Source organism: Salvelinus sp. IW2-2015, linkage group LG28 (genome assembly GCF_002910315.2).
Source record: "Salvelinus sp. IW2-2015 linkage group LG28, ASM291031v2, whole genome shotgun sequence".
Lineage (NCBI taxonomy): Eukaryota > Metazoa > Chordata > Actinopteri > Salmoniformes > Salmonidae > Salvelinus > Salvelinus sp. IW2-2015.
Window position 1 is genome coordinate 19914532 of NC_036868.1, and position 17421 is coordinate 19931952.

The following is a 17421-nucleotide window of genomic DNA, read 5'->3' on the forward strand; positions in this document are numbered from 1 at the left end:
GCCCATGTTTACGTTTAGGGTTGTACCTGGTGGTTCTTGATGATTTGTGTGAGATTGAGGGCATCAAGCTTGATTGTAGGACTGCCGGGGTGTTAAGCATATCCCAGTTTAGGTCACTAACAGAACAAACTCTGAAGCTAGATGGGGAGCGATCAATTCACAGATGGTGTCCAGGGCACAGCTGGGAGCTGAGGGGGTCGGTAGCAGGCGGCAACGTGAGAGACTTATTTCTGGAGAGATAATTTTAAAATTAGAAGTTCGAACTGTTTGGGCATAGACCTGGAAAGTATGACAGAACTTTGCAGGCTATCTCTGCAGTAGATTGCAACTCCTCCCCTTTGGCAGTTCTATCTTGACGGAAAGTGTTATAGTTGGGTATGGAAATCCCAGAATTTTTGGTGCCTTCCTAAGCCAGGATTCGGACACGGCAAGGACATCAGGGTTGGCAGAGTGTGCTAAAGCGGTGAGTAAGTCAAACTTAGGGAGGAGGCTTCTGATGTTGACATGCATGAGGCCAGGCTTTTTCGATCACAGAAGTCAACAAATGAGGGTGACTGGGGACATGCAGGGCCTGGGTTTACTCCACATCACCCGAGGAACAGAGGAGTAGTAGGATGAGGGTGCGGCTAAAGGCTATCAAAACTGGTCGCCTAGAGCGTTGGGGACAAAGAATAAAAGGAGCAGTTTATGGCGTGGTAGATAGATTCTGGGCATAATGTGCAGACAGGGGTATGGTGGGGCGCGGGTACAGCGGAGGCAAGCCCAGGCACTGGGTGATGATAGAGAGGTTGTATCTCTGGACATGCTGGTCTCAATGGGTGAGGTCACCGCATGTGTGGGGGGTGGGACAAAGGAGGTATAAGAGGTACGGAGAGTGGAACTACAGGGTCCATTGCAAACCAAAACAATGATAATGATAACTGCCTGAACAACAGTATGCAAGGCATATTGATATTTGAGGAGACATACAATAAGGCATAAAGTGATTGCAGGTCTTGATTGGGAGAGCTGCTAAAACAACAGGTAAGATAACAGCAGCAATAACAGGGTGCTAGTCTAACACAGCAACAACAGGTAAAAATGGCGACGACTAGGCAGAGAGGGTCGGATTAACTACACACAGATCCTGAGTTAAAGCACAGAGCCGACAGATAAACAAAATAAACAGAATGGAGTACCGTGAATTAATGGACAGTCAAGCATGCATCAGCTATGTAGCCAAGTGATCATAGTGTCCAGGGGGCAGCCGTAGATGGAGCAGGGAGGCCTCACTAAGCTAGCACGCGGCGTTTAAAGTTAGTAGCCGGGGGTGGTCTGCTCAGACGGAGGGGTCTGCTCAGACGTGGTCGTGTCGACAGAGAATCCAAGCCGGATGGCGAAAGAGAGGTTGTGAATTGTAGATTGTGTTTGCTAACTGGTGCTAGCTTCGTGGCAGTGGCGCTAGCTGCGCTAGCTGCAAGCTAGCTGTGAGGATCAGAAGTAGTGGCTCAGGGATTACGGCAGGAATCCGGCGTTGTTGTCGAGAGACAGTCCGATGCTGGTAAATTGGTGAGTAATATCCAGGCTAATAACAGGGCTGGTGTCTGTGCAGAAGGTAAAAGCTACTAGCAGGCGAAAAAATGGCTAAATTAGCTTGTAGCTGATTTAGACCAGTTGTGATGGATTGGCAGGGCTCTGTGTCGGCAAAAAAAGGTCAGTCCAATTGGCAAAAGAGGTATTGTAGCCCAAGAATTCGCTGGTGACCTCTTCGGCTAGCCGGCAGATGGCCTAGCTCGAGGCTAGCTCAAGGCTAACTGGTGCTTGCTTCGGGACAGAGGTGTTAGCCAGTAGTGACCACTCGGTTGCAGCTAGCTAGCTGTGATGATACGGTGTAATTGTCCAGAGCTTGCGTCAGGAATCCGGTGATGTGTAGAGAAAAAGCAGTCCTATATGCTCTGGGTTGATATCGCGCTTGCAGACTGGCAGGTATTGGCCCGAGCTGAAGCTGGTTGTGGTCCGAGTTAAGGGTGAAGACCGCAGCAGTGGCTAACTGACTACTAGCTAGTAGCTAGTTATCTGGCTAGCTTCTGATTGGGGTTACGGTTCTAAAGTATAAAAAATAGCAGGTCCGTACCACATTGGGTGAGGCGGAATGTAGGAATGTATATTCAGTTCCTAGATGGAAAGTGAAATTAAAATATATACGAAATGTATACGAAAAATACGAGGACTATTTACACGGGACAAGACAAGACAAACACACGTCCGACTGCTACGCCATCTTGGATATATATAGTTCCCTTAAGGAAAAGCACCTTTAGTAAATCCACTTTCTCTGTGAGAGCTTCCCATGTCTGGAATACACTGCCATCAGACACACACAACTGCACCACATATCACACTTTCACAAAATTCATGAAGACGTGGCTAAAGGTCAATCAGATTTGTGAACATAATCCCTAGCTGTGTATTGCCGCTTTCCATGTTGTCTGTAGCTTGTGAGGTGTGGAAACACTTTGTTGCTTTTATGAATTTTGTCTTGCTGCTTTTTGTTCCAAGTTGCTCTGTCTGTATGCTACGTCTTGCTTGTCCTATGTTGCTCTGCGTGTGCTCACTGCTCAATGATCGTCTATATTGTAATTGTTTTTAATAACCTGCCCAGGGACTATGGTTGAAAATTAGCTGGCTGGCTAAAACCGGCACTTTTACTGAAACGTCGATTAATGTGCACTGTCCCTGTAAAAATAAAATAAATGGCTACTGCCTTCTGCCTGGTACAGTTGAAACCAGGGTTCATCCGTGCAGAGCACACTTCTCCAGCGTGCCAGTGGCCATCGAAGGTTAGCATTTTCCCGCTGAAGTCGGTTACGACGCCAAACTGCAGTCCAGTCTAGACCCTGGTGAGGATAACAAGTATGTAGATGAGCTTCCCTGAGAGTGTTTCTGACCGTTTTTGCAGAATTCTTCGGTTGTGCAAAAACTCAGTTTCATCAGCTTTCTGGGTGGCTGGTCTCAGACGATCTCACAGGTGAAGAATTTGAGAGAAATAAACTTATTTCAGCTCATGAAACATCGGACTAACACTTTACATGTTGCGTTTAAATTTTTTGTTAAGTGTATATTCAGCCCAAGAGCACAGCGGCCACTTTGACCGTTTTTTAGAGGGCATTACGGCCATCGATGCTGCTGGGACATTTGAGGCCTGGTCATGTGTACTAGCAAGGCTGAAGTCCAGGGTTTGAGCCTCTGAAGGAGCCGTATCAGGAGGAAGTGGTCCTCGCAAAGCAAGCAGTGTGACGTCCTTTACGTACACATGGTCTGAAGTTTGTGTGGAGGTTAGCACATTCTCATGCCAACTTCAATATTTATAAATGCCAGCTTTTGCGTTAAAACTGCACGTGCAAGTTTTGGAGTATATTTTGTATGTACTCAATGTTTATAAATGAGGCCCCAGGAGAGTGGAATGTCTGGCCAATCGGTGACATGAATAAATTGCAGAATTGATTAATAGATAGGCAAATGATGGTAAACAAATTGCACCAGAGAGAAAAGAAAATAAATACCCTTTGAGGCTCTGAGCAGACTTCCTCTACAGTAGATGCTTATGTTGGTCTCTCTTCATTTCCGTGCTCCTGTTTTGGAAGAAGCATATTTTCCATTGGCCTACAAACAAAAATGGTGGAAAACCCCGGACTGTTCAAAGGTGTCGTCTTCGAAAAATCTACACAACAAGGCCATGCCTCGAATGCAGAAGAACGGGAACAAACTGCACTGTACAAAGAGAGAGTAGGGGGAATTGTCAATTGGAAAACAGGGGAGAATGAATAAATAAACAAGTGGTCTCCTCGGTTGCTGTCTCTTGCCTGAGTTGAGCTCGTGAGGATAACGTTAAGTGGCACCCTTCAGCCGGCCGAGCTGGTGGGTCAGTAGTGCAAATGAGAAGCAGCGCCGGCGGGCCCAGACGCTGTCACATCGCCACGGAGACACAAAGCAGATACATTTTTCTTTTGCCACACTACCTCCTCGCCGCCTGGGTKCTCGGCACCTTAAAAATGCATTACTTCTCGAGGGAGAGGGGCAGGGAGGGAATCGCGACTACTTCCGAGGTTTCCGTTTTTGAATGCATCTTGGCACTCAAAAACATAAAGGCTTGATGCTTTTTAGTGCATGTTAGAATAGTAGAAATGTGATTGTGCATCAGCAGTTTTTCTCTCGTTATGTCAGTCACTGATCACTCAATTAACCCATGTCAGCTAAAATGTTTTAGATTGGTAAATTAGTCTAGTGGCTAGCTATCTAAACTTAGTAATCATGGTCGAATTACCAGTCGGGGCACGCCTCTGATTCTGTTAGTCAGTCTCCCTCAGATATCATATTAAAACCTGCAAACATGTCTCTCCACCCTATGGAAAAATGTGTAGAATGTCAGGAAATTAGCTTTAAAACAGCAAATTTTCCACTCCGCCCCATGGCAAAATTTATAGAATTGCCGCAAACTTGCTTTAAAATGGCAACATGGGGGAAGATGCACAAGTGGGTAGGCAGCCCCGCGTGCAATTGCAGCCTCTCATTAGTTCAGATTGCTTTAGAACAAATGTTTGTTTTGGCATAGGGCCCCAAAATGAGTAAGTGTGAGAACTTGAATAATCCATGAACCCCACCAAACCAGAGTGCTCTCTGGCTTCTCTTAGGGGTTGGGTTGGTGGTGCTGTCAGCAAGAAAAGATTACCAAGATTCAGAACTTGGATTTTACAAGCCTCATCCTTTCCTTCTGGGCAATTTTTACCTTACAAGAAATTTGGATGGAGGTTCATACAGTTTTGTACCCACATTGTAAAGAATGTTAATAATGATAAATAAATGTGATAAATGATAAATGTTAATAAAGAATCTTTACATTGAAAGGTACACTTCATTTGTCAGGACTCTCCAAAGCTTCAATAATCAAACCATGCATCAGACCTCCTGTGATGATATACCATTGAAAAGAGATGACAGTAGGTGGCCATCCATACTATCATGGTATTGATTACATATCACAACTCTAGCTTCCTTAAGTTACACCCAGCCTCTTAATTCAGTGTTTGTGTGGTTTAAGCTCTGGTTTCCTGAGGGGCGCTATCAGCTAAACTGAGTGCAATGAGACCTTTGTCTCTGATATCCAGATTTGACCTCTGTGTCCTCTCTCCCTCAGGACTATGCTATCTCTCTCGCCCTCCCACCTTTTCCCTTTACCTTAGTTATTCCTCATGTTATCATATCTCCATCTCTTGCCCTTTCCCCCTCTCAAATTCATTTCTCATTCCTGACTTATCTACCTACAGTACACACCCTTATCATTTGTCTACATCAACCTTCTTTTTTTACCTCTCCTCCCTCTGCCCTTGTTTTCTCCTTCTCTGCTCACTTCTCCCCATTACATTTTCCTTTTCCCTGTTCTCTAAAGGTGTTTCCATCAAACCCCCCATCCCTACCTCCCTATTTTCCCTTGCCTGCCTACAGTATCTCTGGCTCCAGGGTGCAAGTTAGTTAATTAGAGAGCTTCACTTGTTCATGGCCTGATGGATGTATCCATGATTGGGCTTCAACACCTGCTACCTCCACACTTCCAGCCCTCCCCGCACCCTTTCCTCATATTTTCTATGCCCACTTTGCTTTTCCATATGTTTACCAATGTGTAAAATGAGCCCGGTACATCTGTCCTGCTGTATTTTACATGGGATGACCTTGCTGCAGGTCTTCCTTTGTAGAGAATTTCATATTGGTGTCAAGGGGAGGGATTGAACAAGTGCCTCATTGTGAACCAGGACAGTGTTGCTGTAGGTAGGAGACATTAGTTATCACTTAGATGAACAGATATTTTTTATTTTCATTGAAACTATTTACATACTCTCATAAGGTGAGAGTATATTTGACCCCATGGTTTTTGAATAATATTTTGGTTTTCAAATTCTATCTACCAGTGACCAATCATTTTCGATGAAAGGGGGAAACAAGAGGAGACAAGAAGATAACCCCCCCCCCCTACTGTGTTGAACTAATGTGAGCAGGGACTGATGCCCTATTCTCACTACGAGAGAGTGCCTGAAACAATACCCTCGGCTAGACCTTATACTGTAATCTAAACTTGCGAACTGGTCACGTCTCGAACGCTACCTCCGGAGGTCGCGGCGAGCCTTCCTCGAGTCACCAATCTCCCAGCCGTCAGATGTAAACAGAATTATCTTGTGTAGCCAAATGCTCCTACAGTAAAGATCTTAATAGCAGTGCAATGTTTTTGTCACTCTGAATTAAGCTAACGTCTTAAGGCGCCTTTTGCTTAACTATATCCCATGTAATGATTGTAATGATTTGCGTTATAGGATAAAACAAGGCCTGGTTTGTTTTGCAATAATTCGCTTAAATTGTAATATAATCCAGATGGCTGGTTTAGCTAACGTTAGCTGGCAATGTTAATTATGTGACGCATAGCCTACATTATTTGTTTAGCTTGCAACCTGGCTCTGTATAATGRAGATTATACTGTATAACGTTTATGCACTTCTGTATTTGAGAACTGTAGCTAATAGTTTTTGATAGCTAGGCTTGGTGGTAGGGGTAGGGCTGTTACGGTGACCATATTACCGCCATACCGGCAATCAAGAGTCATGACCGCAGTCAAATTCCAGGCTTTTGGGCTTCTCCAAAACTGCACTGTTATGCCACTAATGGTCATTAGTAGCCTACCAAACTTGCTAACCGCCAGTCGCTAATGGCCTGCTACTCTGTGTTATATTGTCCCTCTAATCACTTTGACATCAATGCAAATGATGTCAGAGTGTTCTGACAGGTGCATGATAATGGCCCATTCTAAATCAAAACAAATGTCACACATATGGTGCATTCAGAAAGTATTCAGACCCCATGACTTTTTCCACATTTTGTTACATTACAGCCTTATTCTAAAATTGATTTAATATATATATATATATATATTTGTTGAAAAACTCGTTTTTCAACAATGCCAAAACTATAGTTTGTTAACAATACATTTGTGTAAAGTCGGTTAGGACATTTACTTTGTGCTTGACACAAGTCATTTTTCAAAAAATAGTTTACAGACAGATTATTTTACTTATAATTAACTGTATRACAATTCCAGTGGGTCAGAAGTTTACATACACTAAGTTGACTTTGCCTTTAAATAGCTTAGAAAATTCCAGAAAATGATGTCATGGCGTCAGAAACTTCTGATAGGCTAATTGAAATAATTTGAGTCAATTGGAGGTGTACCTGTGGATGTATTTCAATGCCTACCTTCAAACGCAGTGCCTCTTTGCTTGACATGGTAAAATCTAAAGAAATTAGCCAAGACCTCAGAAAACAAATTGTAGACCTCCACAAGTCTGTTTCATCCTTGGGAGCAATTTCCAAACGCCTGAAGGTACCACGTTCATCTGTACAAACAATAGTATGCAAGTATAAACACCATGGGACCACACAGCCGTCATACCGCTCAGGAAGGAGACGCGTTCTGTCTCCTAGAGATGAACGTCCTTTGGTGTGAAAAGTGCAAATCAATCCCAGCACAACAGCAAAGGACCTTGTGAAGATGCTGGAGGAAACAGGTACAAAAGTATCTATATCCACAGTAAAATGAGTCCGATGTCGACATAACCTGAAAGGCCGCTCAGCAAGGAAGAAGCCACTGCTCCAAACCGCCATAAAAAAGCCAGACTATGGTTTGCAACTGCACATGGGAACAAAGATCATACTTTTTGGAGAAATGTCCTCTGGTCTGATGAAACAAAAATAGAACTGTTTGGCCATAATGACCATTTGTTATGTTTGGATGAAAAYGGGGGAGGCTTGCAAGCCGAAGAACACTATACCAACCGCGAAGCACGGGGTGGCAGCATCATGTTGTGGGGGTGCTTTGCTGCAGGAGGGACTGGTGCACTTCACAAAATAGATGGCATCATGAGGTAGAAACTTTTGTGGATGTATTGAAGCAACATCTCAAGACATCAGTCAGGAATTTAAAGCTTGGTCGCAAATGGGTCTTCCAAATGGACAATGACCCCAAACATACTTCCAAAGTTAAGGACAACAAAGTCAAGGTATTGGAGTGGCCATCGCAAAGCCCTGACCTCAATCCTAAAGAACATTTGTGGGCAGAAAAAGCGTGTGTGAGCAAGGAAGCCTACAAACCTGACTCAGTTACACCAGCTCTGTCAGGAGGAATGGGCCAAAATTCACCCAACTTGTTGTGGGAAGCTTGCTACTATATACTAATTGAGTGTATGTAAACTTCTGACCCACTGGGAATATGATGAAAGAAATAAAAGCTGAAATGAATCATTCTCTACTATTATTCTGACATTTCATATTCTTAAAATAAAGTGGTGATCCTAACTGACCGAAGACAGGGAATTTTTACTAGGATTAAATGTCAGTAATTGTGAAAAACTGAGTTTAAATGTATTTGGCTGAGGTGTATGTAACTTCCGACTTCAACTGTATATCAATCTACACACAATACCCCACAATGACTGAGCAAAAACAGTTTTTTAGACATTTTTGCAAATGTATTAAAATAAAAAAATATATAACATTTGCTTAAGTATTCATACCCTTTACTCTAACTCAGATCCTCTCAAGCTCTGTCAGATTGGTTGGGGAGCATCGCTGCACATCTTTTTTCAGGACTCTCCAGAGATGTTGGATTGGGTTCAAGTCCAGGCTCTGGCTGGGCCACTCAAGGACATTGAGACTGGTCCCTAAGCCACTCCTGTGTTGTCTTGGCTGTGTGCTTAGGGTCGTTGACATGTTGGGAGGGGAACCTTCACCCTAGTCTGAGGTCCTGAGTGTTCTGGAGCAGGTTTTCATCAAGGTTATTTCTGTACTTTGCTCCATTCATCTTTCCCTCAATCCTGACTAGTCTCCCTGCTGCGGAAAAGCATCCACACAGCATGATGCTGCCACCATGCTCCAACGTAGGGATGGTGCCAGGTTTCCACCAGACGTGACGCTTGCCATTCAAGCCAAATAATTCAATCTTGGTTTCATCAGACCAGAGAATCTTGTTTCTCATGCTCTGAGTGTCCTTTAGGTGCCTTTAGACAAGCTCCTAGCGTGCTGTCATCTGCCTCTTACTGAGGAGTGGCTTCCGTCTGGCCAATCTACCATAAAGGCCTGATTGGTGGGGTGCTGCAGAGATGGTTGTCCTTCAGGAAGGTTCTCCCATCTCCACAGAGGAACTCTAGAGCTCTGTCAGCGTGTCTATTGGTTTCTTGGTCACCTCCCTGACCAAGGCCCTTCTCCCACGATTGCTCTGTTTGGCCGGGCGGCCAGCTCTAGGAAGAGTCTTGTTGGTTCCAAACTTCTTCCATTTAAGAATGATGGATGCCACTGTGTTCTAGGGAACCTTAATTGCTGCAGACATTGTTACCCTTCCCCAGATCTGTGCCTCGACACAATCCTGTCTCGGAGCTGTACGGACAATTCCTTTGACCTCATGGCTTGTTTTTTGCTTTGACATGCACTCTCAACTGTGGGACCTTATATACAGTGGTTGCTCCACTAAAAGTTTTGTGATTATGCTGCGGGACTTAGAGGTAATTTGTGGTTTAGTACGGTACCCTGCATCACCACTTCATTGCTCCACACCAGCGTAAGGGGGAGTTAGAGCACTGATTATGCTTTTTGGTCCTACTGTGTCTCTCACTGACAATGAATGGGCGACATAAACCTAAATAGAAACAAATATTTGTGCACAACTTCAGTATTTCTTACTAAAACTGTTGTTACACTAAGGTTTTTTTTGTTAGGTTTGTTTTGCTCTTACTGTAATACTTTAGGTCACTCCCGACCGGTCACGTTATGCAGCACCTGAGTGGCACCTGCAGCACACTGCATAGCAGTACAAGCTGTGTTGCTACAGATGCTGGTTCAATACCTGTGCCGCCCTCGACTGGGAGACCCATGAGATGATTGTAGGTTTTTGGTTTCTCTCCCTCCTAAAAATTGAAATAAATAATTCTAAATAACAAACTGGCTTTATTGACAAATTAGTAACAATTTAAAGGATGGCCTTTTTCTCGCTCATTTTACTTTATTTGAAAACAAAATCACCAAAATATTGTTATTTTTTTTAACAAAGTGATTAGTATTTATTTAGAATTATATAAAAGCCTGTTGGATATTCTCACAGATATATTATTAACCCTGTTATTAGCAGGACAACATATATTGGTCATGGCTCCCGAATGGGATTGCTTTGCAGTTATCCAGCTGTATCCAAAGAAAGAGCGCAAGGTTCAAGGCACAAGAGCAGGGGGCACGGTATGGGCCGCAGAGCCACGCACAGAAGACCGACCTAGCCCATGGGGAAGGGAGGAGGAGGAAGGGGGAGAGGGGAGGACCCCCACCCAGCCACACTGGTAACACTTTAAAGGTCATTGCACTAATAATGGCGCTGACTAGGGAAACGTTCCCGCTGTTCTTTGTGCCAGTCTGTACGTTCAAACTAAAACAATGTAACTAATGGCATTTTATGCTTTCGTTAATAAAATAATGATAAAAATACTCTTTCAAAATGCCAATGTTTATTTAGTTAAGGATCCATAACGAATTACTATGGGAATAAATATCACTGAATTACAGAAATATCCTCTATGTAATTATTGGCGGAGAATCACGTCATATTTTCCGATATACTGTAGGCCTACCGTAAGCGACATGAGTCTCACTAGTGAGTAATGCGGTGTAGGTCTTCATTTATTGAAAGAGCATATTGAAGTTAGAAGCAATAGCATTTGAAGCAAAAGCCTACAACTATTTTAGCACTATTTCACGCTGCTCTGAGACAAGCATGTGGACTCTTTATAAATCAATGAGATTTTTATTTTCACTGAATCTCCGTTTGGGTATTGGTTAGATTACAATTATGGTGTAGAAATGTTATGCTCTTAGTGTAACCTTTATTTAACTAGACAAGTCAGTTAAGAAGAAATTCTTATTTACAAGGACAGCCTACTCCTTCCTCATCATCAGGGAATTGAACCCCGGTCTCCCACGTGCCCGCACGACACGGGGATTCTTTAGCTAAATAGCCCAATACTGTACTCCCGAGCGTCACGTTGTACAGCYCCATATTTTCCATTCCATCCTAACGGAAACCGAGGGTTTTTCATTTTTTCTTGGAATAGAAACACCATAATATTAATCAAATTAATTAAGCAAGTACCAGTCAAGTTTGGACATACCTACTCATATCAGGGTTTTTCTTTATTTTTTTCATTTTTTTTTTTTACATTGTACAATAATAGTGAAGACATCCCAACTATGAAATAACAGACATGGAATCAGTTAAGAACAAATTCTTATTTACCTACTCCTTCCTCCCCGTCAGGGAATTGAACCCCGGTCTCCCGCGTGCCTACATTCTCTAGTACAGCCACTATTGGAGGCTATCAAATGCTTCTCAAAGATGCCCTCTGGTGGTCAAAACTAGCTCTAACTAGCATTAATGGTACCAGTGGTTCACACTTAGCGTTCCATAGAATTCTAGCGTGCCATAGAATTCTGCGGCACCATGCAAGCTGTGCCGCAGTACGCTGCAACTTTTAAAGGACGAACCACTGTAGACAGGTGTGTGCCTTTCCAAATCTTGTCCAATCAATTTAATTTACCACAGGTGGACTCCAGTCAAGTTCTAGAAACTTCTGAAGGATGATCAATGGAAACAGGATGCACCTGAGCTCAATTTTGAGTCTCATAGCAAAGGGTCTGAATACTTATGTAAATAAGGTATTTTTGTTTATTTTTAATACATTTGCACAAAAAAATAAAATGTTTTGCTTTGTCACTATGGGGTATTGTGTGTAGATTGATGAGGAAAACAATTGAATCCATTCTAGAATAAGTTAATAASAAAATGTGGAAACTCAAGGGGTCTGAATACTTTCAAATGCACTGTACACTACATGACCAAAAGTATGTGGACACCTGTTCGTTGAATACCTCATTCCAATGTCATGGGCATTAATATGGAGTTGGTCTCCCCTTTGCTGCTGTGACAGCTTCCACACTTCTGGGAAAGCTTTTCACTAGATGTTGGAACACTGCTGTGGGGCCTTTCTTCAATTCAGCCACGAGCATTAGAGAGGTCGGGTAATGATATTGGGCGATTAGGCCTGGCTCCCAGTCGGTGTTCCAATTCATCCCAAAGGTTGTCGATGGGGTTAAGGTCAGGGCTCTATGTAGGCCAGTCAAGTTATTACACACCGTTCTCGACAAACCATTTCTGTATTTGTCCTCGCTTTGTGAACGGGGGCATTGTCATGCTTAAACAGGAAAACTGTTGCCACAAAGTTGGAAGTGCAGAATCATCTAGAATGTCATTGTATGCTGTAGCGTTAAGATTTCCCTCCACTGGAACTAAGGGGCCTAGCCCAAACCATGGGAAACAGCCCCAGACCATTATTCCTCCTTCACCAAACTTTATAGTTGGCACTATGCATTCGGGCAGGTAGCGTTGGTCTGGCATCTGCCAAACCCATATTTGTCCATCGGACTGCCAGATGGTTTCCACTGCTCCAGATTCCAATGGCGGCGAGCTTTACAACAGTCCAGCTGACGCTTGGCATTGAGCATGGTGATCTTAGGCTTGTGCTGCTGCTCGGCAATGGAAAACCATTTCATGAAGCTCCCGACCAAGAGTTATTCTGCTGACGTTGCTACCAGGGGTAGTTTGGAACTAGATAGTGAGTGTTGAAACTTAGGACGGTCCCGTTCTGTGATCTTGTGTGGCTTACCCCTTCACAGCTGAGCCGTTGTTGCTCCTAGATGTTTCCACTTCAAAATAACAGTACTTACTGTTGACTGGGGCAGCTTTAGCAGGTCTATATTAGTAGGCTATATGTATAGACCAGGTTAAGTTGAGAATAGTCTGATGGGTGAGAATGTTATCAAGCGCTTGTCAAATTGTGAATGAGAGACTGAAGTGTGTGCAGCCTGCACAAGAATCTCAGCAGAGCATGCCATTCATGCAGGTTTTTCTAATTATCGTTAGTCACATCATGCAGCCTTAGTCTATATGTTTTGAGTTCTAATACATTCTAAGGTTTGTATCACAACGAAAGTTGCATAAATAACTKAAAATTAAGGATATAGGAGGACCCGTTTCAAATTATCATTTTGTTTACCACTCAACACAGAATAGCCGCAGTTGTCATTTTTATCTATTTACACTGACTGACCACAGGTGAAAAAATGAAAACCTTCTTGCCTTGTGATTGAAAAAAGTTTTCCCGGGAAGTCAGTGTTGACGCTTTGAGCTTTCTATAAGGGTAGGATACACCGTTTTGGCTCTATCAACAGCTGTTATAAATCTGGAATACACAGCTTGAAGTGAGATCAGTTCATTTGCTTCGTCATGCTGATGAAAACGAAGGAGTGAACATAATGGGATTAACAGCATATGTGTTCTACACGCCTGTGAGGTGTGTGTGTGTGTCTGTCTAAGAGACAGGGAGACTTCTTGTGCGAGTCACTATCAGACCCCATCGCGTATCTTTCCTTCTAATCTCTACCTTGAAATCAGGCTGTAGTCACATTTCAGTTGGTTGATGCCCGCAATAATCTTTTGGTACATCTTCAATTCCTATCATAAACACTGCAGGGGCCAGGGGTGTTGCTGCTGCTTCACATTTCAGGCCTCAGTTTCTGGTGAGCAAAAGGTGTTTTCAAGGCCATGGAGCCATTTTCAAATGGAGAAAAGAAAACCGGTAACTATCACTGAAATTTCTTGTCGATGGTGAAGAAAGATTTTTTTTCCAAATGTGAATAGTTGGTGTATACAGTACATGTAGTATTTTTGTGAAGTCCTGGCTGCACAATGATTTTCCATACTGGGACAATTAAGATATGGAATTGAAGACTTCTCAGGTCCAATTGTTCCAGGTCATCTGAGTTCATCTATAATCAAACAATACACAGGCTCTTCACTGCTGAAATACTCCGTTTGAAGTTGGATGGACTGGACAACAAGCTACTGTATTAGAAACCCAAGCTAGCGCTCCTCATCCACAGCCCTCCTCAGGAGAGCAGAGAAGCGTAAGCCAGCTTTCTGCGGGGCGCTCCACAACCCCATCACTAAAGTGACATTTACATTTAGTTCTCTGATATCAGCAATATGGCTTAGCGTTTTACTGCCTCAACGCCACATGCTCTCGTTGCTCCCCCGTCCCTTTATAAACAAAGAAAGAGCTAAATAAAAACTCTCCAACATCATTTATTTGTTTTACAGTTGTGTGATTTTTTTTCTTCTGGCCTGCAGTGATATATGACAAGAGTAAAGTTTAAGTATTGATCCAGCAGCCATGATAGTAGTGGGCGTCTGTTTTGGAGAGGAGTGGGAGAAAAATACTGATTTACGTTTTTAAGAATAGAGCCACAAGCTTGTTTAGGAATGATTTTCAGTGTAAAAAAATMGTAATGTACAGTTGCTCTTTAGTTAAGGAATGATATAGAAAATCGGTGACATTTCTTAGGGTAACATTTAAGGAGTTGCAAAGTACTGATACTTTAATTAACCTTATAGGAACTTTGTGTAACTTAAGAGGGCTAATAATGCAATGTATCAGGCAGCAGTGGACCTGCACTGGATCATTCCATTAATATCTCAGTAATTTTGCTGTGGGTCCTTTACCACAGACGCCTAACAAGAAGTAGGGCGTTCACTCACTGCTCTAGAATGTAGTGAAATACCGGTAAATTCAAGAGGGTGCTACTAAATTGTCTAAACATAGGCTAAAGAAACTGTCATTATTATTCACACAATTTATTATTAGATTGTTCTCTACAATATTATAACCTTAATATGCTTGTACTTAACAGTATTACATAAGAACGTTAGTTTGTTGTGACCGTTGTTCATTTTTACTGCACAGCTTGGTTGTATCTCTTCCATGTTTCTGCGTTGGGAGGTGGTAACATTTGGAGACGTTTTTGTGCTTTGGACCAATCAAAATAAACTTGATACCATCTCCATATCCGTGGCTTTCTATTCCTCCAAGCCCGGTCAATCAACATTGACAAGGGCTGTTTCTATGGTGATTTAAGGGGGGGTTCTTGTTTTTTCTCATCTTATTCAACTGTTACTKTGCACCCGCAAAAAAGAGCTCAGATGTGCGAATGGCTTTTTGAATGTTGATTTAAAGGGAAAAACTCAGAAATACACCATCTCTATTGAATTAACATATTTTCATAAACATTTAATGAAATCTATTTATGGGTGAACACCCTAAAATAAGTGCTAGGAGCACACTAGAAACTCTAGAGCAAGTTTGTGGAACGGCAAAGAGCGCTGACCTTGCATGACTTATGTCATACCCAGCCTCGGGGCCAGCTCGCTGAGCTGACATTTAAGAACAGTGCGGTCCCACCACATCAGCAACACCAGAGTGCACAGCCACGAGCGTGTCAGCAGCCGAACAGGTTGTGTCCAAGTCTACAGACTAAGCTAATAAGACCAGCACGTTTGCATGATCAACTAGCATTTGCGCTGACGCACCGCAGGACCTAGTCACCAAGGAGACATGCTAGTTTGCTAATCTCCACCACAGATCTCAGTAGGACTGTCATTCATATTTTTAGCAACAGTGAACATTAGACTAATGGTTCAATTTGCTTAAATAGCATACAGCTCTGAGCAACCTCCTAGATCACCAAGAAGTCAGTTGATGTGTGACTGATTTGTTGTGTCCTATGCATGCCACAGAGCTTTATGAGCTCTGTCAGTCTCTGAAATGATGTGTGACGCATGGCTCAATGTGTGTAACACCTTAGATGTTGACAGAAAATGGTCTGGGTTGTGTTCATTTGGCACCTGATGGAACAAAACAAACTGGAACAGGGAGGGACTATCTTGACTTGTCCAATAAGAAACACACACTTTCACTTTCCATTGCAAATCGTTTTAAAATGTTTTCTGTAGCGTGTCATTGTCTGTTTTTTTGTTGATTTACGGTGTTAGATGAACTGCAAAAATGACTTGTATACACACCCGTACGTACACTTTGACACAAAGGTTACTAAACAAAGTCAGGGTGGAAAGCGAGATGAGGGATGGTGTTGGAGAGGAAAAAATAAGACTTTCGTGAGCTAACACCCTTCCTAGCTCTGACTTTGTTGAAAGCGGTTGGTTGAAAGGTGGTTGTCCCACCTAGCTATCTTAAGATGAATGCACTAACTGCTAATAAGAGCTTCTGCTAAATCACTAAAATGTAAACATTGATTTTTGAGAACTAGTAACTTTCAGATTATATTCTGAGATTGATTGATTGCTTTGTGTGTGGAACACTACTACCCTACAGCAGTGTGTGCAATCGAGTGAATTATTAATTGATCCCCACTGTACTATTTAATTCTTCTCAGATATACATTCCTATCAATATTTATAATGTCGTTAGTATGCGTATGTATTTTTGGTCCCACTGTAACTCAATTCCTCTTTCTTTCTCTCACTCTCGTGCTAACATTTGCAGTACTCAAGGTCTATGTTATATATGACAGTTGCATCCTTGGCTTTAGACTTTGCATTACATTCAATTCAGTTACCAGACGATTTTATTCAGTTCAGGGACAGTGAAGTGTAGTACTAAGATATTGCAGTCATGGAAAGCAAAACCTTAAAAATGTTAACATTTTTGCTCTTTTATGTCCTCATAAACCCCCACCTGTCCTTTTGTCTCCAGGTTGCGAGGACATTGTGGTGGAGAGCATCTCTCTGGACACGGTGGTAACCATCCTGAAGTGGAGCTCGCAGCCCTACGGCTCAAAGTGGGTCCACCGGCAGGCCATGCACTTCCTGTGTGAGGAGTTCAGCCAGGTCATGACCTCTGACGTGCTCTACGAACTGGGCAAGGAACACCTGGTGGCTGCCATCCAGTCAGACTATTTGCAGGTGAGAGGCAGGCAGATGCATGCACACACACATGCATACGTGTGCACTCACTCGCTTTGTCTAGCGTTAGTAGGCCAGTTTAGGATGCATCATGCATGTCATATATATATTGGCACACTTGTTACAAACCAAGCGGAACTAACTAGACCTTGAATTTGGTTTACAACATCCCTCTGGTGGCCAAGTTTACCTATTTTAAGAAATTCTATTGGTTGGTGGCTAGGCCTATACCGCCTAGAGTCTTTAATTGGCTGGTGCGGAATTTGTTTCAGGAAATAATCATGCTGGTCGTGTTAGCATAGTGGCTAAGTGTGCCACGTTATCTCATGGGAAAGCTAGAAAATAGCATTTTCGAGAAAGAGTTTAAACAAGTGTTCATAAGTATAGACCTGGAATTTTGAGAAGAACAGGAAAATAAGCAATAAACCAAATCCTGGTAAGAATGCACTTTTATTTTTACCATTGTTGGTTGAATCCGATGCTCTTGCAGGAGA

The 17421-nt window shown here is 42.8% G+C and overlaps 1 protein-coding gene and 1 long non-coding RNA gene across 4 annotated transcripts in view; both read left to right on the top strand.

Moving 5' to 3' along the window:
* The window catches only part of LOC139023248 (uncharacterized), a 288962-nt gene that overhangs the window by 253363 nt on the left and 18178 nt on the right, over positions 1 to 17421 (top strand). The gene's annotated exons all lie outside the window — the stretch shown is intronic.
* btbd7 (BTB (POZ) domain containing 7) overlaps positions 1 to 17421 on the top strand; it is a 123820-nt gene that overhangs the window by 88221 nt on the left and 18178 nt on the right. For all 3 annotated transcript variants that reach the window (XM_070435975.1, XM_023973775.2, XM_023973777.2), the window contains one exon: positions 16719 to 16927. In XM_070435975.1, coding sequence (XP_070292076.1) covers positions 16719 to 16927 — 209 coding nt within the window. The remainder of the gene's footprint in view (positions 1 to 16718; positions 16928 to 17421) is intronic.